Raw genomic sequence first — 27,539 nt, 5'->3', positions numbered from 1 at the left:
GGCTTCCATCCTAACATCTCTGCTTACCAGCTAGGTGACCACAGGCACTTAACGTCAGTGGATTTCATTTTCCCTCTTGGAATATCTGGATCATAGCAGCCTGCCAGGATTACGATAATGCAAGTGTGAATCCTTATGCAAACAGTGCTTTGAATACCATTTATTCTTAAAGCCTTATTATGCTGGAACTGTGGAAGAGAACTAAAGCTAGCTAGAGAGGGGTCATAGGGAATCTGATTTTCTTTCTTTCTTTAGAGTTTGGCTTTGGCAGGGGTAGCTTTAGAATTTACCCTTAATTTGGCTTGAAATCTAGGTGCTATTTTTTAAGCTGAGTGACAGTTTCCACTTACTGCTTTTATTAGCTTGACCTTGCTTTTCAATCCAAGTACTCACTTATCCTTCACTCTCTAAATAGCAGATTCTTTCAGAAAGCAGGGTCTCATTTTCTCTTACCTTGGAAATGGCCATGGTGTTATTTTTGCCCTTGGTTGTCTTCTAAGCTGAGTACAGAAACTCTGTCCAATCCATTCTCCTGGTGACCTCATGTTCTTCCTGCTTGGGAGCATTCCTCCCCAGCAAGCTGTCCTCTTCAGCCCTCTCACACTGTCAAGGCGCTGAAACGATGGTTCATGAAAAGCTCTCGAATTACTGAGAAGCTGTTCTTCACATTTAATGGTTCTAAAGGTGGCGTAGAAGGTTTTGTGCCATTTCTCTTTTATCTGATGCCATATTCCTGTAGCTGAAGGTGAGAATGCTGGAAGGCATTATGAAAAAACAGAGCTTTCATTCTCACCCTCATATTTAAACATCCAGAGGATACCAGTAAAGTGGGTAATTGCAGATTATTAGAAAAGACTGTTACACATTTCAGTTGCCACAACAGCACAGCAATTTACGTCAGCTCTTAAATTGTAAAGCTTCTTTATCCCTGTGTTGATTTATCAGCCAACAAAAGCATGCATTTGCTATGACAGTTAAATTCTTCATAGAAGTTTGTGTTCCATTAAGCCCTTTATCTAGGGCCCATCCTGGTACCTATGATTTTAAGAAGTCAAAACAGGTGGCTTGAAGATTTTTCACTTTGGTGTAAGTGTTGTCAGAATTCATTCTTTTTTTTTTTTAACTGTAACTGATGTATGAAGAGTTCATTCATTCTTAATGTTATTTCTGGAACTTTATTGTTTCCTCCTCTGTGAATAGTACTTGTAGCTGGTTGTCTGATGAACCAGTTTTCTCTGAGTCCCTGAGCTGACCAGTGTCCTCCATAACCAGCAGCTTTTTCTTGGCACCTTCTCCTTGATAACTCTCCTCTCACCCCACTCTCTCTCTACCATATGCTGGTCCAGTGATCTCCAAGTGACTGACTTGGCTTACTTAGTTTCAATTGCCTCCCACTCCAACCAGGTTTCCCCAGGAGGCTGTTGGGAATAGGTTCTATTTTGCTTGGTTCAGTTTTGTCATCAAAGAGAAACTTTCCTACTGTTAAAGTTGCAGGATGATGGATTCTTGAATATCTTAAGCAGAATTACCATATCGGTGAATAAATTTGCATTGTATCAGATTGAGTCTAGAAAAATGATAATATATACATGTTAAAGAAACTACACAAAGTACTAATGTATAAGATGTGTGTGTGTGTGTGTAACCTTCTAATGACTCATATTATTTCTCTATTTTATTGTAGTTCAGTGGAGTATCGAGGGAAAGCACAGATACATTGTTGTAATAATAAATTATATAGTTTAATCCAACATCACCAGTGATAACTCAGATACCTTATACAAATGTATTTCAAGCACAGCTTTTTTCATGTTTGCTCCTAATTCCAGCAAAAACACCTAATTATAGCACACCATTAGTAAAAAAAAAAAGATTTGCTTGGGGAAAAGGTTTTATAAGTAATCAGTGCAAAGCAGAAATCTCTTGCTGGGAATAATGTGGGCCAGCCAAGGTTTCTGTGAGGGTTTTAAAATTTTTTTTTTTTTTTTGCTTTTGGTTCGGTACTGCCTGGGTGACCTCTTTTCATCCATCACTTACTCAGGAAATCAGAAGATGGCAAGCTGCAAGACAGACCCTCATTCAAGATAAACCCTGTGACCTCTTAACAGGTTACTGAATCTTCTGTGGGAGTTCAGCTGGCCAAGGGACTTCTTATATTTTTTGGATTCATTCATGAACCAGCAGGCTTCCTGGTGGCTCAGACAGTAAAGAATCTGCCTGCAGTATAGGAGACTTGGGTTCGATTCCTGGATCAGGAAGATCCCCTGGAGGAGGAAATGGCAACCCACTCCAGTAATCTTGCCTGGACAAGAATCTTGTCCTCTTCTGTGGACAGTGGAGCTGGTGTGCTATAGACCATGGGGTCGCAAAGAGTCAGACACAACTGAGTGACTGACACCTTCACTTCATGAACCAGCAAAGCTTTGGCTGATGTCACAGAACCTGAGAGTGTAAGTTCTATTCCTGGCTTCATCTTTAGGCATGGATGCTATATTCTGTTTTCTTTAGAAACTCAAATGAGGTGCCATATCTTTAAATTCAAATATATCAGATAAAACAGAGCCTATTTTTTCTCTATGAGCATATGTGTATCTCCTATTAACCCTAATGAGCTAGAGACATTCTGTAAAGAACAGCCTCATAAGGCAATAGCACTGAGTGTTTACTGAAAAAGAAATAGGTTTTCTGTGGCAGAGGAGGTGGAAAAAGAACAAGAAAAAAGGACCTTCATGTATTAAATGGTTTAAAGATACAGTATATAAAAAAGAGATGCTTTTATTCCTTTTGTATTTCCAAGAACAGTTCTGCCTGCAAATCCGCAAAATGGTACAGATACTAAAACATCACATTTGCCTACTGTGATTAAATTTCACTAATTACACAACCACACTTGATATGTGGGCCTGATGCATCACCTCTTTTTTTTTCTTTTGTAATCATTGTTATATCCGTGCTCTATAATCAACGTTCATCACAGCTAATTAGAGTTTCTTTGTCTGTTGTTTCTGAGATCTGACATTCCTAGGGTTCAACTGCAAGATTCATTTTTAAACATTTCTGAGCTCTGTAGGAAAAAAATGAAAATTCTAGAGCAGTATTATTCACAAATGGCTTTTTGAGATTTTAATGTATTATGAGTTTTTTATTTTATTGGATTTAAATGATTACTCTTGGTTCAGGAGACCAAGTCCTGCATGATTTTGCATGACTATTCTATGGCTTACAAGTACATTCTTGTTGGTAAAGGCACTGGCAGTCTTCCTCATTACTCAAGATCTTGTAGATTTCTATATGATACCTGAGGACAGACATTTTTGCTGTATTTGTTTGACATTAATGTTGATTTCTCTTCTAAAATGAATAGAATGCTGCAGATTTATATCGCTTATAGGCTTATGTTCATTCTCAAATGTTTTCTTTCAGCAAATGTTTTTAATTATAGACACTTTAAATTACAGCGATAAGAAAGCTAGTTGAATTTTAGCTAGTCTATTACGACCAATTTCATCTAATTTCTAGATGTTGGAGCCCAAAGCTTTCAACTCACTCCTCTGTTTTCTCATCTGTAAATCGCACCATCTCCTAAAGCCCCTTATTAAGGCAATTGTAACATTTAAAGCTTTGATGGGAGGGTAAACCCAAGTGGAAGTCAGACACTCATTACCTGTGTACATCCTACCTTCTTTATATTGTGTTACCCTACGTTGTTTTCACCATCTTTTAAAATCTACATTTTCATTGCGGCTGTTTGAGCCCATAATTTGGTCTAAGTCAATCCCTGATAAACAAACCTGTGTTTCTGAGCAACCATTTTGTTTCCTGCTCCCGAGAAGTTCAGCGTACACTGCAGGATCTTGGCCTGTGAACATAGAATTACAATACAATCTGAAAAAGTAGATTAGAAAAGAAGCAATTTGAAGTCATAGTAAGTTTGAAGAGAGAATGAAAAGTCACTGTGAATAGTAGGAAAGCTCCACAGAAGAAGTGATACTTAAATTGAAACCTGAAGATACTAATGATGATAAAATCTAAATTTTAAATTAAAAATAAAATATATGAAAATGACATCTTGCACTGTTGTGAGTGCCTAAACTAACTCCTTTAAACCTCAAGAATATTGTGAAGGGCCATATATTATACTTATTTTATAGATAAGGAAACTGAGGCACAGAAAAGTTAGCTAACTTTCCCAAGCTCACTGAGGCAGATTTTATTTTCCATAGATGCTATATTTTCCAAAGATGTTATTTCCCAGCAATGCCTCCTTTTCCGCATGTTCTTGTTGAACTTTGCCATCTCCATATGAAAAGAGGAGGTCTAATTCCTCTGCTTGAATCTGCACGGGTTTGGGACTCTGATGAAACTAACAGAATGTGACAGAAGTGACAGTGAGTGACCTCCAAGGCTAGGTCCTGTAGATACAGCACCCACCTTGATCACTGGAACACCTGCAGTGGAGCTCTGAGCTGAAATGCTGCCAGTCTGGCTGTCCGAGACCAGCATGCTTTGAGGAAGTCCAAAGTAGCCTGAGTGAGAGGCCTCCTGGGCAATGTTGAGATTACAAAGAGAGAGTGAGGTGTGCCTGGTTAGTCCCAGCAGCTCCATTCCCCTCGTCCTTTCCCTCCAGCTGCTATCTGACTACAACTGCATGGGTGGAGCCAGAACGACCTCGCCAAGCCTGGCCCAAATCTGTGACCCACTGAAAGTGAGACAATAAAATAACTGCTGTTTTTAAACTACCAGGTTTTGACGTTTTTTGTTATGCAGCAACGCTCTCGGGAACAGTCATACAGTGGACAAGTAATAGACCCGGGAACTGGACCCCCTCTGACTGCAGAGCCTCTCTTACTCCTTAGCCAGAAAGTAAAGTTCAAGAAGATCTATGCACATTCCTTCAGGATTAAGGGGATTCCCAGGTGGCACAGTGGTAAAGAATCTGCCTGCCAGAGCAGAAGATGCAAGAGACATGGGTTCAATCCCTGGGGTCAGGAAGATCCCCTGGAGGAGGGCATGGCAACTCACTCCAGTATTGCCTGGAAAATTCCATGGACTGAGGAACCGGGGGGGACACAGTCTGTGGGTTGCAGAGTCAGACATGACTGAGCATGCAACAGTCACACTCAGGTTTAAATAAAGCCTTCATGTTACATGTACTGCAAAAATTTCTCTTTACAAATCATTATTTCTGAGAGAACAGAAAATGTTTTTGCATAGTGAACTTTTCCTTTTATGACTGAAAATTAAATGACAGAAGAATACAAAATGTTTAATGGGATTATAAACATATCAACTGTCCTCATTGTAAAAGCTGACTGTCCAATGATTGGTAGATATATGTTGCATCATCTAAGTGATGATTTCTAACTATAGTAAAATGACATGGCAGTTTAGATAGAGGGGGAAACAGTGATTTTTTTTTTTTTTAATGAGGCAATAATTTCTGAATAGGCAGCTTGAAGTAGAAAAAACTGAAACTGCTTTGGAGCCAGAAAACTTAGATTTTAGTGAGCTTAAATTTCAATCTTGCCTTTAGTTTATTTAAAGCAACTTGTTGAATCACATCTCCCAGACTAGCCAGTAAGCTTACTTAGTATGGAAATGAGGCTTATCTTAAAAAAAAGAAAAAGAAAAATGAATGGGTTTGATCCTTGGATCCTCCAGGCCCAGCATGAAGAAGCCGTTGAGTAAATACTGAGTGAGGAAATGATTGTACAATAGAGTATTGTTAGCCTTCATCATCATGCTGTGTTAGATCTCCAAAAACCATTCATCTTATATGATTAAAACTTTTTACTTTGACCAGTATCGCCTCATTTCCCACTCCTCTCTTCTCCAGGTGACCACCTCTCTACTCTGCTTCCATGGTTTCATTATTTTCAATCTCATATTAAAGTGAGGTTATGTAGTGTTTGTCTTTCTGTCCCTGGCTAATTTCACTTAGCATGATGTTCTCCAGATTCATCCATGTGTTGCAAATGGCAGGGTTCCCTTATTTTTAAGGCTGAATAGTATTCCATTCTGCATATATACCATATTTTCTTTATCTATTAGACTGGTGTCCCCAACTCCTGGGCCATGGAAAAATTGTCTTCCAGGAAACCTGTCCCTGGTGCCAAAAAGCCTGGGGACCGTTGATGAACATTTATTTAGATGGCTTTCATGTCTTGGCTATTGTGAAAAACGCTGCAAAGAACTTAGAACTGCAGATATCTCAGGATTCATATTTCACAACCTTCAGATATACATCCAGAAGTAGGGTTACTGGATCATCTGATGATTCTATTTTTTTAATTTTTTGAAGAACCTCAGTGTTGTTTTTCATGATGGTTAGACCTATTTACACTCCCCCTAGTAGTGCATCAGGGTGACTTTCTTGCCACATCCTCACCAACACTTGTTACTTGTTTTGTTTTTGATATTTGCTGTTCTAACAAGTGTGAGGTGACATGTCATTGTGATTTTTGTTTTCATTTACCTGATGATTAGTGATGTTGAGTACATTTTCAACACTTGTTCGTTATTTCTATGCTTTCTTTTGAGAAATTTCTATTTAGTTCCTTTGCCCATTTTTTTAATTTATATATTTGGTTTTTTTTTGCCATTGAGTTGTATGAGTTCCTTATATAGTAATTCACACACACACACACACACAATGGCAATTATATAGAAGTAAAGAATATGTTTTTTTTATGTTGACTGTGGTGATTGATCTTTGCACAATGTATGTATATACATCAAAACATCAAATTATATACATTAAATATGTACAATTTGTATTTGCAAAAGATAGCTCAATAAATTATTAGGAAAAAGGTGTAACTAAAACTCATAGACTATCAGTTGCCTTATTTCTAGAATATAAGTCAGCAGTTTTGTTTGCAATGCAGAAATTATCAGCATTTGTCATACCTTGGACTGGGAAATTTTCTAGGTCATAGAGGGACGTGTACTTCATAAATAAATAAATAGTTCCATTTAAAATTTGTCTTCTTGACACGCTGGAGGATGGATCAATGTTATAGAGAAACAAACATTATTAGCACTAATGTGACATCTGTTTCTCCTGTTGTCCTATAATGATGCATGAATGAAAGAGGATTTGAGAATCTGGCTAAAAGATAGATTTAGACTATCTCATTTTATTTTAGGTGACAGAGGCTCATGTGATTTCTTAATACTCTACTGGGATAGAAGTTTCTCAACGATGCCTACCTTAATTTAGGACGTTGTATAGTACTGTCATTAAAAATAAGGCCTACTCTACTTCCCTGGTTTGTGAAGTTTAGATGTAGCCCAGAATATGAGAATATGATGTAAATATACAAATGTTAGTTTTGTGAAACAATATATAATTGGCAATTATAATTATTAACTGTGACTAATTTGTGTTGTTGATAGAGTAAGGGAAATATAGACCAAAAGAGCAAATTCGTTTTAGTTCCTCATCTGATTTTTGTTAGCTGTGTTGTAGACTTGTCATAACTTTTTGTCTTCCTGGATAAGAGCTAACAGTTCAGGAAGACTGTGTTTTGTACAGACTTTCAGCTTTCCAACATATCACACTGTGAAGCTGTTTTTTTGCAGCCACTTGATAAAAGTTATACATAAATTACACAGGGAATTTGAATGAAAGACAACTGCCCTTGGTGGTGGTGCTGGTTTAGTCACTGAGTCGTGTCCAACTCTTTTATGACCCCACGGGCCGTAGCCCACCAGACTCCTCTGTCCATGGGATGTTCCAGGCAAGAATACTGGAGTGGGTGGCCATTTCCTTCTCCGGGGATCTTCCCAACCAGGGATTGAACCTTGGTCTCCCACATTGTAGACAGACTCCTTACCTGTCTGAGCCTGCAGGGAAGCAATGTTATTGTTGTTTCAATAGAAAATTTTTAGTTAAAACTGCTTTGTAAATACACCCAAATATTTCAAACATACCTAATTATTAACAGACAGGACTATAATTGGGCTTCCCTGATGGCTTAGCAGGTAAAGAATCCACCTGTAATGCAGAAGACATAGGAGACCTGGGTTCAATCCCTGGGGATCCACTGGAGAAGAAAATGGCAACCTGCTCCAGTGTTCTTGCTTGGAAAATTCCAAGGACAGAGGAGTCTGGTGGGCTACAGTGCGTGGGGTTATCAAGAGTCGGACACGACTGAGCGACTAAGCACACACGAGGACTGCAATAAGAAGGTAGGAATTTTAGGATTGTTATTTAACATCAGCAGAACACTGATTTTAATATTTTTTCACATTTTGAACAATTCTTGAAAAATAAATATATCTCTAGAAATGTAAGATGTGCTATAATATAATGGCCTTTTTTCAATGTCTCTGGTTTCATTTATTTAAAGTAGCCATTGTTTAATGGAAGTTTTTCCTATAAAATCTAATTTTCCATTTGCAGCCTCATGGACGGACCTAGAGAATGTTAAGCTTAGTGAAATAAGTTAGGCAAAGAAAGACAAACACTATATGATATCACTTATAAGTGGAATCTGAAAAGTAATACAAACAAATTTATATACACAATAGAAACTGACTCACAGACAGAGAATACAAATTTATGGTGACCAAATGGGGAAGAGGAAGAGAGGGGGACAAATTAAAAGTTTGAGATTAGCAAATACAATCTACTATACATAGACTAGATAAGCAACAGAGATTTACTAGATAGCACCGAGGATTATGCCCAAAATCTTATAATAACCTATAATGGAATATACTTTGCAAAAAGAAAAATCACTATGTTGTACATCTGAAAATGGCATAATATTGTAAATCAAAAGGCTTCCCATGTGGCACTACCTGCCAATGCAGGAGATGCAAGAGATGTGGGTTTGATCCCCGGGTCAGGAAGCTCCCCTGGAGAAGAAATAGCAACCCACTGCAGTATTCTTGCCTGGGAAACCCCCTGGACAGAGGAGCCTGGCAGGCTATAGTCCATGGGGTTGCAAAGAGTCCTCAGAGCAGGCAACCCATTCCAGTTTTCTTGCCTGGGAAATCCTATGGACAGAGGAGCCTAGCAGGCTACAGTCCATGGAGTCAGATAGAGTTGGACAGGACTTAGCAACTAAATAACAACAAAATAAATAAACTATATTTCAATAGAAAAATCAAATTAATTTTTTCACAATTCCTCTTGCTATACAAATTTCTGATGAATCTTTTAAAAAAGTTTTTTAGTAGAAATATGAAAGAAAAACAAAGCAATTATATATAGTACATGAGTGCATTTATATTGGGCTTCAAAATTTGCAAAGCATTTTTGTAGATGTTATCATAGTTATATTTGTCAACATTTTTATGAATTGTCATCATATTCTTTTTCAAATGAATAAGAGACAGCTCACAAATGTGAAGTGAATTGCATGGTTTCTCACAGAAGAGTTAGAACCTGGATTCAAACTTAGAGCCTCAGAGGCTGAATGAAGTTCAGTGCATGTTGCCTTCTAGCTGTGATTGTTTCTTCCTTTTTGTCTAGGGGTCACGTAAGGAGTGAGGTCACTGGACTATAGGACTGATCCTCCTCTGTGGTAGTCTGACAAATTCCCACATTCCTCCTTTCTTTCCACTGCTAATAATGAATAGTAGAAGAAGGAGCTTCGCTGGGCCTTAGGAGACTCGTGAAGGTCAAGACTTTTGTTTGAGGTTCTCAGTTTGTTCCTTAGTGACTAAGAATAGAACAAGGTGCTGAAGTCTTGAACTTGAGCCACAGATGCACTATTTTAAGGAAAGTCCTAGAATTAAAATCGTACATACTAGTTATTCCATTGGCAATGTCAAAATTATTCAGAACACACATATTGTTAATATAATTCATTCATAATTCTGTAATCTCAAAATGAGATCGTAAAGACCCAGTACATTGTTTAAATGCATTTCCCAATTATATCTGGGCATGTATGAATTTTCCAGAAATGTTGATTACTGTCATATCTTAACCTATACAGAATTACATTAAGTCTGGGACCTAAAGAGAAATTGACTAATTTGCTGGAAAAGCTAATTGTAGTAAGGAGCTTAGGTCTTCACTCCAGCAGGTCTATTGATTTGAAAATGACTATGATATGTAAGATATGTCTGACTTTTTGGGTAATTTTCATAAAAGGGTCCTGTAAGAACAAAAATGTGCATGATAAATTGGACCAAATACATTTGGTTTAGAGAAAGATGTGAGTAAAAATTGAAACACTTCTGATTCTGCCTCTTTGTTCTGTGGCCGACTCTGTTCAGCACTTGCTAGTTCTTGAAAGCAATATAAGCAATCACTAAAACCCAATAACTATTGACTAAATAGATCACGTGGTTTTCAAAACAGAAGCATGTTTTAGGAGAATGGCCAAATATAAAAAAGCCAGATTCACAAATTTGTTTAAATATAGAAATTAATAGCTTATTTGTATATGTAATTTAACAGATCTTTTTGTGTGTTTGCAATTCTATTTTTTTCCTATAACCAGAAATGCAATACTGCTCTTGCAAACATCATATTTAATTCTTGAAGAGACTACAGTATGTCATTACAGATGGATTGATAGCCTTGATGATATCATTGAACTTTTGTCATGCCTAACCTGGAAGACATGCTATATGTCAGAGAATTTTTGTCATTCATCTTGCTTTTGAAAGGCCAAATTTATTTGCAACCTTGAATGACATTGGACACATGAAACAGTCTGAAATCTATCATGCAGTGAGTATTTTATAAAACTGCAATTTTAAGTCCTTAAGTATTGACTTGGTTTTCAGAACCATCTTCAAATCCAATGACTTTCAAGTTTTTACTTATGAACACTGGTTTTTCAGTTGGTAAAAATTTTATATTTTCATATATATTTTTTCTGAGTATTTGAGGTCACCAAATGTGCATCCTGCTTTCTTTTACTTTTTAAAGAAAGGTGAAAAAATAATACAGTTGGAAATGCGTGTTTATATTTTTTTATTTACTGATGTCAATATGTAACTGACCAGTGAACAGATACTAGTAATGAAGCTTATCTTTTGGTTGGATTATTTAGGCAATTAAAAAAAAAACAAAACCCTCAAATTTTGTATAAATACAACAGGATTTTATGAAAGTAGTGTTATAGGAAGAAGAGCAAAATTGTTTTTAAGATTTCTGTCTGTAGAGCAAGAAATATGATATATGTTACTATAAATTTATAATTCCATCCACATTAAGACTGAATTCATGTTCAATACAAATTAACCAAGAATAATCGAGTGCTTTCTGTAAATCACACTTAACTTTTCAAGTATAAATAAATAATAATAGCTAATGTTTAGTTAATAATAAAAGCTACTATTTAAAGAGCTTATTTTAAGCTAGAAACTGTGTTATTTTAAATGTTTCATATCAGTTGATCCTCAAAATAGTCTTATCTTAATAAAATACCTTTCCCGCTTACTGTACAGATAACAAAATTAAGAACTATGAATAGAAAGTGAAAGTGTTAATCGCTCAGTCATGTGTGATTCTTTGAACCCTATGGACTGTAGCCTTCTAGGGTCCTCTGTCCATGAAATTCTCCAGGCAAGAACACTGGAGTGGGTTGTCATTTCCTTCTCCAGGGGATCTTCCTCACCCAGGGATTGAACCCAAGTCTATCTTATTGCTGGCAGATTCTTTACCATCTGAGACATCAGAGCCCAAAAACTGTAAGGTTAGCCTCAAATATCTGATAAAGGAGTTTACTTTTGTGCTCACCTGTGCCCTGGCAGATCCAGACTTAAGCTTGATAATAAGAGCCATTGCTTTTTAAAGTGTGGCCTGCCCAGAGAACTCACCTGCTAGTTATATTTGCTTGTCCTTGAAGGGTTCCCAATAGGAAAAGGAGTACATCAAGGCTGTGTATTGTCACCCTGCTTATTTAACTTATATGAAGAATACATCATGAGAAACGCTGGGCTGGAGGAAGCACAAGCTGGAATTAAGATTGCTGGGAGAAATATCAGTAATCTCAGATATGCAGATGACGCCACCCTTATGGCAGAGAGTGAAGAGGAACTAAAAAGCCTCTTGATGAAAGTGAAAGAGGAGAGTGAAAAAGTTGGCTTAAAGCTTAACATTCAGAAAACTAAGATCATGGCATCTGGTCCCATCACTTCATGGGAAATAGATGGGAAGACAGTGGAAACAGTGTCAGACTTTTATTTTTTGGGCTCCTAAATCACTGCAGAAGGTGATTGCAGCCATAAAATTAAAAGACGCTTACTCCTTGGAAGGAAAGTGATGACCAACCTAGATAGCATATTAAAAAGCAGAGACATTACTTTGCCAACAAAGGTCCATCTCTAGTCAAGGCTATGGTTTTCCCAGTGGTTATGTATGGATGTGAGAGTTGGACTGTGAAGAAAGCTGAGCGCCGAAAAATTGATGCTTTTCACCTGTGGTGTTGGAGAAGACTCTTGAGAGTCCCTTAGACTGCAAGGAGATCCAACCAGTCCATCCTAAATGAGATCAGTCCTGGGTGTTCATTGGAAGGACTGATGCTGAAGCTGAAACTCCAATACTTTGGCCACCTCATGTGAAGAGTTGACTCATTGGAAAAGGCCCTGATGCTGGGAGGGATTGGGGGCCGGAGGAGAAGGGGATGACAGAGGATGAGATGGTTGGATGGCATCACCGACTTGATGGACATGGGTTTGAGTAAACTCCGGGAGTTGATGATGGACAGGGAGGCCTGGTGTGCTGCGATCCATGGGGTTGCAAAGAGTCGGACACGACTGAGTGACTGAACTGAACTGAACTGAAAGGGTTTCTACTTTAGCCCTGGTAGGAGGTTCTTGGTATAAACAGTGTGACACCCTCTCCTTTTATCAACTCTTCAGTACCTAAACATGGGTCTACTTTTTAGGAGGATAGTGATCTCTTGTATAACTTCCACAGAGCATATTCTAAAACATTATCTTTATCATTTGAATGTGAAGATTACTCCAGAAATCAGAAGCATTCACATGCTTTGTTGCCTTCTCAAGTAGGGACCATCCAACTCATTGGTTGCTACAGCCTTGGCCACAGGAAATGGATTAAATAGAATGCCAACATTCTATATCATTGAGCACGTTGAGCTCTTTACAAAGCAGCTTAACAAGCAAAATTGTAAGGCTCATTCATCTTCTTTTTAATAGCACACTACATATTCTAAAATTCAAGTAAAAACACTAAAAATGATATAATTGTGCACCATAGCAGAGAGTATATAAAAAAGGAAAGGAAGGTGGTAGGAACCTTTCAGCCTTAACTTAAAAAAAAAAAAAAAAAAAATATATATATATATATATATATATATGTATATATATATAGCATTTATTGTGCTGTTTTTCTGAAAGTATGTTCATTGCAAAAAAGTTGGGAAACACTAAAGTATATAGCAATAAAACAAAGCAAAAACCATCTGCAATCACTTCAATCAAAGATAAGCACTTTAGCATACTTGAGTATGTCCTTGCATTTTAAAAAATGTATTGACAGATAAGTAGATATGTGGGATGGCCATTATATATGTATATGTAAATATACACACTCCTTGTGTGTCATAACATTTACAGAGATAGATATTCTCCTGGAACATGATTGTTGTATAGTGGTCCTTGATTCATATGTGTCATAATATACTTATTACTGTTCATATTTAATTTTTATTTTTCCTACTCTGGCATTGAAAAATAAGGAATCATTATAGGCGCTTTTGACTGTCTCCTTAAGATATATTCTGGAAAGAATTGCTGGGTGGAAAACTATATGCATGTATACAGATTTTTGTGGACCCTTGAATCTCAGAAACTATTTCTCAGTTTGTGCTCTTACTAGCAAAGAATGTATGGTGTATTCCTTTATCACACCCTTATAATTTTACACATTAGCATTTATTTTAATCTTTGTAAATCTAATAGAGAAGGAACAGTATTAATTTTATTTTAATTTTAATTTATTTGATTATTAATAGAGTTCAAAAACATTTGACATTTATTAGACATCTGTATTTCTGATTTTTTTCAGTTTATTTCATTGTACCATATTCCTGTTTGGAATAGTTCACCTTTTCCTTTTGATTTATACTAGCTTTTTAATATATTAATGATTTCTGCCCTTTTGCCTTTTATGTGTCAATGTTGTCTTCATTTCTTGTTTGTCTTTTAATTTTGGTCTCAGAATGATAGACTTTAAAGTTTATGTAGGGCTATCAGCTGCTTTCTTTTATTTTTTTTTAATACTGCTATTATTTTAGTTCCAAAAAATAAAACATATTTGTAAAATATCATTAGCTGTTTTTTGTGCTACTAAAATTCTTCCTGAGAAGAAGGTATTTTAAGCCCTTTTAATGTTATTTTTACATACTAATTATTTTTACCAACCAAATTTCTAATTGTCTTTTATTTCTTTAACTCTTGCTCATGTGTAAACTCTATCTTATCAATCTGATTATGAGTTTTCTGAATGGTAAATTCAGTTTGACATTTGTAAATAGACATATGTGGAAAGGGATTCTTCCATGATATTTATTATTTTAATATATCACAGTCAAGACTGGGTATCTTTACTGACAGTTTTCTCTCATATTATCTCCTAGAGATACATTTATTTATGTTCTTTAGGAGTAAAAAGCCTTGTCTTCAACTCTCCCATGATCAGATGTCACAGTCTAGGAAAAGAATTTTCAAATTTTTTAGTAGCCAAACAACCAATTTATTTAAACACATTTTAAGTTGAGAGCTACCCAATATAAAAGTAGTACAAGCAAGTCAATCCACTTAATGAATTAGAGAAGTTATGCTACAGCGTTCCTTCTCCTTGTCCTCCTGTCCATTCCTATCCAGGCCTTCCCTGACAGAGATCTGTGAATCTTTAAGGATTTGAAGCCATGTCTTCAGACCAGGAAGGGTCAAGTCAGATGCCTTTAGAGCCAGTTAAATAAAATAAGTGAATGAGATAAACAAGTGAGAAGGGATAGGTTGTGGGAAAGACTGTGATGAACTAGAAAACACACAGAAAATATAAATGTGGTCCAAAAGCATAGATTATTTTTCAAAGCCCTCTTTGGGGTATGCAAACCAGCACTACTTTTCTTTTAAAAATTCTAGATTTATTTCAGGTAAAAATCTGGCAGAGGCGATTTGGACCATATTGATTCAGCTTTCAATTGAAGTAATTTTGTCATAATATGCTATTCTAGGTTAGGTCTTGGGCTTCCCTGCTAACTCAGTTGGTAAAGAATCTGCCTGCAATGCAGGAGACCCTGACTCGATCCTTGGATCGGGAAGATCCCCTAGAGAAGGTAATGGCAACCCACTCCAGTATTTTTGCCTGAAGAACTCCATAGACAGAGGAGCCTGGTAGGCTACAGTCCATGGGGTTGCAAAGAGTTGGATGCAACTGAATGACTAACATTCACTCACAGGTTAGGCCTTATCTTTCAGTACAGGTCAATATTAGTCAAAATTGTTGTAGAAAATGTTGCTCAGTCATGTCTGACTCTTTGCAACCCCAGGGACTATACAGTCCATGGAATTCTCCAGGGCAGAATACTGGAGTGGGTAGTCTTTCCCTTCTCCAGGAGATCTTCCCAACCCAGGGATCAAACCCAGATCTCCTGCCATGCAGTTGGATTCTTTACCAGCTGAGCCACAAGGGAAGCCCAAAAATATTGGAGTGGGTACCCTATCCCTTCTCCAGGGAATCTTCCTGACCCAGGAATCAAATTGGGGTCTCCTTCACTGCAGGTGGATTCTTCACCAACCAAGCTATCAGGGAAGCTTGTTATGTCAAATTATTTAATTTTTAATCTTTCCAAGCTTTCCTCATAAGAATATATAGCTTTTATAGTTGTAACTAAAACACAGAAACAATTTGTAATCTATTTCAATATAATAGTTCTCCATGTTGATTTATTCCCATCACAATTATGACTTGTAATGACTGCACTGAAGTGATACATGTAATTTACTTATTTCCATACTGATGAACATTTCAGTTGTAATAAATGCTTTGTTAAATATATATATGACTTTCAGTTTTCTTTTTAATGACCATAGCTTTTTTGAATAAGCACAATTTTAATGATCTCATCAGTTCATTATGAGGTCTGTGTGATGTTAAGTATGGAAAGATGCTAACAGAACTGAATTCCATTGGAATATATTTTTGGACAAATTCTTAAATGTGAAATCACAGGACTCTTCATACTTGACCTATCCCAACATATCTCCTTTTATTTTTCCAGCAAACTAAGTTTAGAGAATAATACGTAAACTTGTACCCAGATATTTTTTAGGAAATCAGCTTTCACTGTTCTTTCTCTCTATGATATTTTGCAAGGCTCTGGACTTATTTTTATTTTATTTTATTTTTTTTTTTTTTGGACTTATTTTTAGAGTCTTGTATTCTTTGTTAATCATAAATTCCTGGCTTATTGACTGATTCATGTTGTAAGAAAAATAAACAAGCACATAATGCCTCAGTTAATGGAGTTTTCTTTTGTTTGATGCAAGGAAAAGTAAGGGGGATCAAGAAATGGTGTAAACAGGTATTCTTTTACTGGCTACAGTGGTCTATATGGTAACAGGTCAATTCTCTAGCTGAGAACAAATAGAAAAGTGGTATGTAATATTAAAAAAAAATGACTCATCTGAAGACATTGGAGAATATCATGGCAGCCAGGAAGGCCAGTGAGATGAGGTTTCCCCTTGAGGGACTGATTAGTGACATAGTAGGACATTCCAAAAGATGAGAAGAAAATTGTTGCTAATAGGAAGAAAGGCAGAAAGAAGAGTCATCAGCCTCACTAGGTTGGGAAGATGTAAATTGGAATTCAGACCTATCATGGAATCCAAAGTTTGAGAGCTCAAAATTCTGGAGATAAGGTATCCCAGAGTTGAGTAAGACTGTGAATCTACAGCAAAGAAGTAATCAGGAAAAAAGAAAACATACTATACAACTTATGAATTGGAGATAAAGTATTGGGGATGGTTAAAAGAATGTTAAAAGATATAGGACTAGCAGATGTAGGGAAAAGTCACTATGTCCAGGAATGAAGGAGAATGCCCCAGAAAGGAGCAAACTTAGAAACAGTCTCCCAGTTTTCACATCAGGTTGAAATTTACATCTAATTTGAGAGGTTGTAGTTGTTGCCCAATGGGTGGTATGGAAGTTTGGTGAGATGCTGCTGACCAGGGATGGCAGGCAGAAACCTGCCCACTGGAATGGCAGTGAGACTCAATGGAAAGCTGATGGAGCACTGGTGAGACTTGCTGAAGGGTATGGACCACAGGAAAAATAGCTGCTTGCTGATGCATGAGTTTCCCAATGAGAGGGAAGTAGCCTTCTGGCAGCTGCAGTGTACATGCCTTTGAAACAGAAAACACTGGAGTCAAACTTGTGTCTCTCCCTCTTATAGCATTCCTACAGTACCCTTCACTAAGGCTTACCATTGTGCCACCTAGTAAAGTAAAAATATTTACAGGATCCAGCTTCAATATCATAAAGCAAGTCAAAAAAGAGTGGATTTGTAAAAATGAGCAAATTGTGGATGAAATGAAAAATTTCACCTAAGAAGTGGAATCTACAAAATAATCAACTATATAGTTTAGAAATGAAAAAGATAATAACTTTAATGGAGAATGCAGTAGGTGGAACTAAAGGTATATTATGAACAGTTGTTTATAGAGTTAATGACTAAATGACAGGTCAGTAGAATATATCTAGATGGAAGCAAATAAAGAAGAAACACAGTAGAACAAAACACAAAATATCATAAGAAAAGTGACATAAAAATCAAAAGTCTCACAGAGAAGTGTTATGCAGTGCTAAAAAGAAGAGAGAGAAAATGGGCAAAATTGTGAGAATAATTTCTGTAAAACTTAAAGACATCAAACTATAAAATTGTGATGTGCCTTAAATTCCAAGGAGGAAAGTTATAAAAAAATGAACCACCACACATTAAAGCGTATCATAGTAAAACATCAGAAACAGGACAAAAAGAAAATCTTAAAAGTAGGCAGAGAAAAATAGTCACACTACATGCAAAAGGAAATTTAAATGATAATGAAATGTCACTTTCAAAATGCTTAAAGACAATGACTGTCAATCTATGATTCTATTTCACTGAAGATACTTTTAAATTAAAATGTGATAAATGGGAGGAATAGGCAAATCTGCGCAGAAGAGTTTCAAATAACTTACAGATATACCTCACCCTGAAGGAGGAGGAAGGATAACTGCACTCCTTAAATGTTAGCTGTGCTTAATGACCTCATTCCGGCGAATACCGGTACAGAAAGGAAGAAGGATGAGAGGAAACTTACAGTGGAAAAATCTGACAAACACTGTCAGCCTGGGTATCAAGGTTGACATCAACAGGGCTACGTCAGGTGTTGATAATGTGTACTCTTGATACGATCATGAAAATGGCACTTCACCACTGTGGTCTTCCTCCTCAAAACACATCATCCCCGTCAAACAATAAGATAAACATCATAAAAACCCAAAATGAGAGACATTCTGTAAGCTACCTGGCAGTACTCCTCAGAACTGTCAAGGTCATCAAAGGCAAGGAAAATCTGAGAAACTGTTAAAACCAACAAGAACCTAAGGGAACATGACAATTACATGTAATATGTTACCCTGGAAGGGATCCTCGGATTGAAAAAGGAAATTAGGTTAAAAACTAAGAAAGACTAAATGAAGTATGGATTTTATTTAATAATGTACCAATATTGGCTCATTAATTAAAACAAGTGAGCCATACTAATATAGATATGTATACTAATGGAATATGAAATAAATGGGGTATATGGGAACTATCTTTGCAATTTTCCTGTAAATCTGAAAATGTTCTAATTTTTTTAAGTTTATTTAAAAATTAAGTGAAAAAATGTCATTTCCTAACAAAATCTGAAAAAATAGCATTGCCAGCAAATACATATGAAGAGAAACACTGAAAGCAGTTTTCAGACAGAGGGAACATTATTCCAAAAAGAAGCATAGAAGTAAAAGAAGCAATGATAAATATCAGAAAAGGCAAATATGTGGATAAATCTAAATTACTATTGACTATGTAAAATAACAACAATAAATCCTTATGCCTTCTAAATATCTGAAATTCAAACACATAATAAAAATAATATAAAAAGATGGAAAAGCATAAAGATGTTAAAGTATAAGTTTCTAGGATTGTCAGGGAAGTGATTAAAATACTAATTTATATTAGACTTTAATAATAGATATTGTAATATCCACAGTAACCGCTAAAAGGATAATAAAGTAATATTTAACTGACAACCTAATAAAGAGTGCATGTAAAACACTAAAAATAATAAGTTTATTTTTTTGATAATAAGTTTCAAAGAATGTAGAGAGTAAAAGTATTATACAATATATGGAAATTTAGAAAAATAAGAAAATAAATGGTAAATTTAATCCAAATATGTGAGTAATTACATTAAAGGTCAATGATATAGTTTAAAGATATTAGTTATTTAGAATAACACATGCAAAGATACATGAATATAATTTCTCAATTTAGCAAATATACAAAAATTTAAAAGTAAAATTTAGAAAATAAAATGTTTTTGGACAAGACCAAGTATCTGGGACCTTTTGGTGTGAATCAGATGTCTTATGGACAAGATGTCTAATGGAGTTTTTGTACAAGACCAAATATCAAGAATTTTTTGGCATGAACAAATTGTCTTAGGCATGTCTTAGACAAGACCATATTTTCTAATACCTCAATTTTAATAAAAAAATGTAGCTGGAGCTAAAGAGGAACATTTTATAATAGCAAAGCTTTAATCTGTTGGAAGATGTGGCAGTTCTAAACTTGTTTGCCACTCATAATAGGGCTTCAAAATAAATAAACCAAAAATTGCAGTCAGAAAAGGACAAAGGTAAAATCAGGGAGAATTCACTATGCCTCTCACTAACTGATATATTAACAAACATTAAAAATTCATAAGGCTACAAAGATATGATATGCATGATTAATAAACTTGATCTGATTATACATTTTTCCTAAATATATAAGTATCATACTTATTTGAAATATCTGAATCTGCCTGCGGTGCGGGAGACCTGGATTTGATCCCTGGGTTTGGAAGACCCCCTGGAGAAGGGAGTGGCACCTCCCTCCAGTATTCTTGCCTGGAAAATTCCGTAAACAAAGGAGCCCAGTGAGGTATAGTCTATGGGGTCGCAAAGAGTCAGACATGACTGAGCAACTAACACACACACACATAATTATATGTTCATATATACGTACAGAAAACATAGCACCTGGCAACTGTAGGATATACTTTATTTTCAAGTAAATATAGATTTTTTTAAACCAAAATTGACCATATGCTAGAATATAAATCAAGACTTAACATCTTGAAGAACTGAAGTCATGAAGAACATATTCTCTGTACACAGGAGAATTAATCTATCATTTCATAATAACAAGATGATTGGAAGTTCCTCGAATGTTTGAAAATCCCCCAAATATACCTAAAATGACCCAAACAAAAATGTTGATTTAGATTAGGAAGTATTTTGAGTTGAATGATAATTAAGTCATAACACAGCAAAGCCTGTGGGATGCAGATAATCCTTATTTTTAGGAAAATATATAGCCTTAAATTAACATATCAAGGTGATACACTGTCTCCAAGAAGGCTACCATCAATTTCTTTTTTCGCTGGACACACCTACAAAGCCCATATTGTGAGAAGAAAGTCACCAGCCAAGGTGGGATGCATGAGACAAGTGCTCGGGCCTGATGCACTGGGAAGACCCAGAGGAATCGGGTGGAGAGGGAGGTGGGAGGGGGGATCGGGATGGGGAATACGTGTAAATCTATGGCTGATTCATGTCAATGTATGACAAAACCCACTGAAATGTTGTGAAGTAATTAGCCTCCAACTAATAAAAAAGAAAAAAGAAAAAAAAATAGCAAAATATAAAAAAAAAAAAAGAAGAAAGAAAGTCTTCCATCTCCTGGAATCTCAGCTCACCTGTGCGTACATTATCCAATAGATGTCTAAGAAGGGACGCTATGTGACTTTCAAAGCTAGGTCATTAGAAGCCTTACAGCCTCTGTTTGGATCTCTTAGAATTGTCTCTCTGGGTAATGATAACCACCATGTATTGGTAAAATGTCTCTATCCTGAGACCACCAGGCAATGAGAAGTTCAAAGTTAGGCATGTGGAAGTAAAGAGAGATGCCTGAGCAGTCTCTCATATGTTCCAATCGTGTGCATGCTCAGTTGCTTCAGATGTGTCCAACTCTTTGCGATTCTGTGGACTGTAGCCTGCCAGGCTCCTCTGTCCATGGGATTCTCCAGGAAAGAGTACTGGAATGGGTTGCCATGTTCTCCTCCAAGGGATCCTCCCAATCCAGGGATCAAACCAGCATCTCCTGCATTGCAGGGAGTTCTTTACCACTAGAGCCACTGGGAAGCCCATGTTCCCAGCCCTCTCCACCCAAATCCCAATATCTGCATGAATAAACCTGTGTGCAAATCTAACCCAAGCTGTCACCTACTGCTAGCGTATGTGAAAACCCAAATAAGGACCAGCCAGGTGACTCTTCAATCCCCAGAGGTATGAACGATAATAGTAAATTGCCTCTTTAAATCACTTAGTTTAAAGGTGGTTTGTTTTATACTTATAGGTTGTCAGAAATATTTTTAAAGAAGAAAAAGCCAAAACTCAGTTAACTTAATTTCATAATCAAGAACTTAGAAGCAAAGCACTGAAAGAAATCAATCCAGCCAAAAGTTTGTCCTTGGAAAATATGAAGATATTGGGTTGGCCAAATTATTCGTTCAGGCTTTTCCAACTAGATAGATAGATAGACAAAAATCTGATGAAGAGAGAAGACACACATTATTTATTTCAAGAATAGGAAAAGGACCTTGCTACAAACTGAACAGGTGTTAAAAAGATGGTATGAGAATGTTATGAATAAATTAACAGTAGTAAATTTGAACATTTATGTGAAATGGACAAATTCCTCCAAACATAATTTGTCTAACGTGTTTAAATGAAAATATTTTTATTCTTATTTATTTTAAAAGTGGAATCAATAATTAAAAGTCTACACACACATACACACATACAGAAACCCAATCCCAGGCCCAGACAGCATTATAACTGAATTCTTCCAAACATTTAAGTAAAAGAAAAACCTTAAAATTTTTCAGGTAATAGAAAAAAGTGGAAAAATTGCCTATTTATGATACAAATACTCAGGAACTAGAATAGAAAGGAACTTTCCTAATCTGATAAAAGTAATCTATTAAAAAAAACACCCTACAGTACACAGTATTCCTTACAGTGAAATGTTAAAAGGTATCTTTATAATTTCAGAAGCCAGACAAGGATAAACACTGCTACAATTTCTCTTTATCATTCTATGTGATCTACTAGTTAAAGAATCAGTATTTTAAGAATTGAACAAGAGTTTATCCGAATGGCCAATAACATGAAAAAGGTGCTTAACCTAATTAATCATCTGGAAAATGCAAATTAAAATCACAATGTGATGCTATTGTATACTCTCCAGAAGAGCTAAAATGAGAAACAAAACAAAACAGAATATCACAAGCACTAGAAAGGATGAGTAGCATCTGGTCTCCAACACACCACTGATGGGAGTGTAAATTAGAATCACCTCTTTAGAAGACTATTTGGCTGTACTACTAAAGCAGGATCTAACACAGCTTTTCACCCAGCAATTCCAATCCTAGATATATTATCCAACAGAAATGTATATGTAGGTCTATCAAAGGCATGTGTGAGGATGTTCATAGAAACACTCTTTACAATAACCCAAAATAAGAAAATAGGTAAATTCCCATTAACTATGAAATGGGTAAATAAAAAATATGGTATATTCATATATGTGAATGATATACAGGAATAAAAATGAACAGACTACAAGTACAGTTTCATAATCTTAAGCAGAATACTGGACAAAAGAAGACAGACACAAAAATATGCACAGTATGATCAGTTATGTAGAACTCAGAAAGACAAAACTAACCTACAGTGTTAAAGATTAGGGTGGTTGTTACCTTCGGCTAGGCAGAACTCTCTGGGTGTTAGCAATGGTTTGTTTCTTGGGGTTGCATTGCTATATTTTATGTTTCAAGACTTATCAAACTGATGCAGGAAGGGGGACCCCTTCCAGGGCCCGAAAGTGGGCTCTTGTCTTAAACTCAGAAGTGAATTGTCTGAGGAGACACATGTGCTGACAAAGCAAAAGATTTTACTGGGAAGGGGCACCCGATGGAGAGCAGAAGGGTAGGGGAACCCAGGAGGACTGCTCTGCCACTGGCTTACAGGTTCTATGGTGATGGGATTAGTTTCCCGGCTGTCTTTAGCCAATCATTCTGACTCAGAATCCTTCCTGAGTGATGTGGTGCACACATCACTCAGCCAAGATGGATACCAGCAAGAAGGATTCTGGGAGGTGGTCGGACACGTGGTGTCTCCTTTTGACCTTTTCCCGAACTCTTCCGGTTGGTGGTGGCTTATTAGTTCCATGTTCCTTACCAGGATCTCCTGTTGTAAAACAACTCATGCAAATGGTTAGTAGGGACCTGGCCAGTGTGGGCGGTTTCAGTCAGTGTGCTTCCCCTAACAAAACTTAAGACATGTTTACTTTTGTATGTGTATGGCACACTTCAATGAAAATTTACCTAAAAACTAATAAAATGTATTTCTACAGCTGCAGAGCCAGGCCTCAGGCAAATCAGTTTTATCCAGTTAAGGTGCACCAAGCCCCACTCTGCATCATTTTTTTTTTTTTTTAGTTATCAGTGCTCTGCAGTCTTGATTCTACCATTGTGGAGACTCATCTCCCTTTTGGCAGTGCTTCTACTTTGTCAGCTACTTTGGGTGGTCCTGACTTAACTCATTGCCCACCCCCGTCTCTCTCTTCCAGCCACAATTACCTCATAAAACAAATAACCATTGTCAGCAAGTCAGCGTAAAGAAGCGGCTACTTTGAGCAGAACAGGCCACTCACTATCAAACCTACAGATAATTTGGAATGCTTATCAACTGGAAGCTGGTTGGGGTGTACATAAAATCAAGCCCTATCTGTAAGGATGCTTCCTGACCACAAGTTAAGAAGTAAGCTGTGGACATACCCAGCACATGGACACAACTACATCACACTTCTGTTTAGTCCTCCACCCCAGCTGGATTTGAGCCATTGGAAATCATGAAATTACCCTTTTACCTTCCCCTACACTGTCTAGTGCATGCCAAAGATGTAGTGGTTCAGTTCATTTCAGTTCAGTTCAGTCGCTCAGTCGTGTCTGATTCTTTGCGACCCCATGAGCCAGAGCACGCCAGGTCTCCCTGTCCATCACCAACTCCTGGAGCCTACCCAAACTCATGTCCATTGAGTCAGTGATGCCATCCAACCATCTCTTCCTCCATCATCCCCTTCTTCTCCTGCCCTCAGTCTTTCCCATTATCAGGGTCTTTTCAAATATGTCAGCTCTTTGCATCAGGTGGCCAAAGTATTGGAGTTTCAGCTTCAGCATCAGTCCTTCCAATGAATACCCAGGTCTGATCTCCTTTAGGATGGACTGGTTGGATCTCCTTGCAATCCAAGGGACTCTCAAGAGTTTTCTCCAACACCACAGTTCAAAAGCATCAATTTTTTGGCACTCAACTTTCTTCACAGTCCAACTCTCATATCCATACATGACTACTGGAAAAACCATAGCCTTGACTAGACGGACATTTGTTGGCAAAGTAATGTCCCTGCTTTTTAATATGCTATCTAGGTTGGTCATAACTTTCCTTCCAAGGAGTAAGCGTTTTTTAATTTCATGGCTGCAACCATCTCCAGTGATTCTGGAGCCCAGAAAAATTAAGTCAGCCACTGTTTCCACTGTTTCCCCATCTATTTGCCATGAAGTGATGGGCCCAGATGTCATGATCTTAGTTTTCTGAATGTTGAGATTTAAGCCAAGTTTTTCACTCTCCTCTTTCACTTTCATCAAGAGGCTCCTTGGTTCTTCTTCACTTTCTGCCATATGGGTGGTGTCATCTGCATATCTGTGGTTATTGATATTTCTCCCAGCAATCTTGATTCCAGCTTGTGCTTCAATAATTATTCATCTGAGAAGACTGCAACCAAACATTTAGTGGATAAATAAGTGACCTTGTGTTCTAACTTGCTAGTTCCTCTTCTCAATCTCATCCTGAAATGATGACTCGAATGTGAAATTTCTTGATCTGCACCATAAGCCTCCAAACTCCCTAAACTTAGACAAGCCCTTAGGACACTGTTCAAAAGTACATCAAATACCAAAGATTATGACCTGTCTTTTTCTTTACACCAAAACTGGAGTGTGTTGGCTAAAACTGGAGTGTGTTAATTAAAATAAGGTATAATTTTATCTCATCTGAGGTCAAACAGTGATGTCATGCTGTGATGGTATATTTTTAGGAGAGCCACTGAAGTCTCTTTGTGTGTCTAGCTATAGGAAGCTAATTTCTGTTTGCATATTCAATTGCAGATATAAATGAATGTAGCGCTGACAATGGTGGCTGTCAGGACCAGTGCTGTAATACAATTGGCAGTTATTACTGCAAGTGTCAAGCTGGCCAGAAGCTGGAGGAAGATGGCAGAGGATGTAGAGGTAACAGTTGGGACTGTCTGCTTCCTGATAAGAGAGAACATCTATGTAATGCAAAAGAGGGGGATGTCTTTGATCCAGAGCCAGTTGAAATGCCTGTGCTGAATGTTGTCAAGAGCACAGATCTTCCTCTCATGTCTAGATTACAAAATTGTAACCCTAAGAACACTTCAAGTAGCTTATTATAAGAAACATATGATTATACGCTGGTTTGGTTGTGTCATGTTCTGATTATGGAATTTCAATCGTTCATTGAAATCCCTGGGTAAAGTACATATCTGTGAAAGCATTTTGTTTAATTCTAAAGTGAAAATGGTGCTTATCATAAAATACTCGTGTGTTGTTACAATGGAAATAAAGAGACGCAAAAGCAACCACAGGACCAGTATTTTTGATATAGAATTAGCTTTTTCCCCACAAACTTCCATTTTCTGACTCCTTTTAAAATTAATTCCCTCCTTCCTTTATTTATTAATTCATCATTTTGTTCATTTGACAGTCATTGAGTTGCTGCTCCGTATCAGGCATTATTCCATGCTCTAGGGATATAAAAATTAATGAGAAATAAATTCTGCCCTGAAGGAGCTCACTGATTAGAGGCAAAGATTGAAACATAAGCTGAAAACTTTACAGAATAGTGTTTTAAGACATTATAGAATGAGGTTAAGTGCATTGGATTCAAAGAGACCTGGATTTTAGTTTCAACTCTGTCACTTACAATTTCTGTAACCTTGGGCATGTTATTTAATCTTGCTAAGACTCTTTCCTCATCTGTAAAATTTAGGATAATGGTAGCTCCTAAAACCACAGAAGTTGCTGAGGGAATTAAATAAGATAATGCATCTAAAGCACTTAGCATAGTGAGTGGCTATAGTAGGTATTCAAACGATAACTATGAATTGTACCCTAATTTATGACCACATTGTTTCCCAGATTGGGAAAGTAATTGGGACCAGAGATCACGTCCATGTCTTCTTCTCAAAAAGAAGAGATACCCAAAATATAATAATCTCTTGTACCATGCTTTTTAACTGTCCTTTCTGACTTTTTCCCTATCTATTTTTACCATTTAAATGCTTGAGCATTTAATGTATTCAGCCTTTTTCTTTAGATCACATAGAAATGCATTTATTTGGTTTCCCCATTGACCTTACAAAATCAAACTCAATTTTTCCCCTGACAATGTCAGTTCCTAATGGGACGTGTATGAGTAAGTTAATGGGCGAAAACAAGAGAAGAGTCATCCCACTGAAGGTGTCTGGGACTGGGGCTGTGGGTTTGTTGGGACTGCCAAGACAAGTTAAGTTGTGGATGTGAGTAGGTTGGAGAATTTCTCAGATTCTCAGGAAGCAGTGCAGCTCACTCTCTTCTGGACCATCTCTGGCACATAGCGACAGGATGGGCTGCAAGTAGACAACCGTATGTTTGAGGGTGACTACATCTGGAACTTCCTGAGACAAGTTTCATTCCAGACATGGTCCTCTGCCTGTAAGGGTGTGCATTTATAAAGGCACGTCCTAAATTCAACCAGGTCCTCTTTCATTCAAGTGAGATCATCTTTATTTCTGATGAGGCTGATATGATGTTTTCAGTATGGATTCAATATCAGAGAACCAGAGGGGTCAAGCACCTCATGGTGTCCAAATGATAGGTAGGCTAATGCCCACTGAAGTTAGCATGATCTGCCTGATGAGAATATTATTTTCACAACCCTCTCCACTTCCTGACAAGCACTGAACTCTTTGTTTCTTTTTGGCTGAGTATTATTATTATCAACATGATCATTATTATGATACATTTGAAATGCCAGTAGAGCAATTAGCTGTTACGTTTGACAATTATTGTTGTTATTTTTTTTTCTGTTTTTTTAATTGCTTTTTTTTTTTTAATTTAAA

The 27,539-nt window shown here is 36.8% G+C and overlaps 1 protein-coding gene across 1 annotated transcript in view; it reads left to right on the top strand.

Moving 5' to 3' along the window:
• The window catches only part of LOC122444958 (EGF-like and EMI domain-containing protein 1), a 627,705-nt gene that overhangs the window by 375,302 nt on the left and 224,864 nt on the right, over positions 1–27,539 (top strand). Inside the window, exon 5 of the mRNA XM_043473804.1 lies at positions 25,525–25,647. Within this exon, the coding sequence (XP_043329739.1) occupies positions 25,525–25,647 (123 nt within the window). The remainder of the gene's footprint in view (positions 1–25,524; positions 25,648–27,539) is intronic.

Source organism: Cervus canadensis, chromosome 7 (assembly GCF_019320065.1).
Source record: "Cervus canadensis isolate Bull #8, Minnesota chromosome 7, ASM1932006v1, whole genome shotgun sequence".
Classification (NCBI taxonomy): Eukaryota; Metazoa; Chordata; class Mammalia; order Artiodactyla; family Cervidae; genus Cervus; species Cervus canadensis.
The sequence above is the reverse complement of the archived record's forward strand: the minus strand, read 5'-3'. Positions and strand labels throughout refer to the sequence as shown.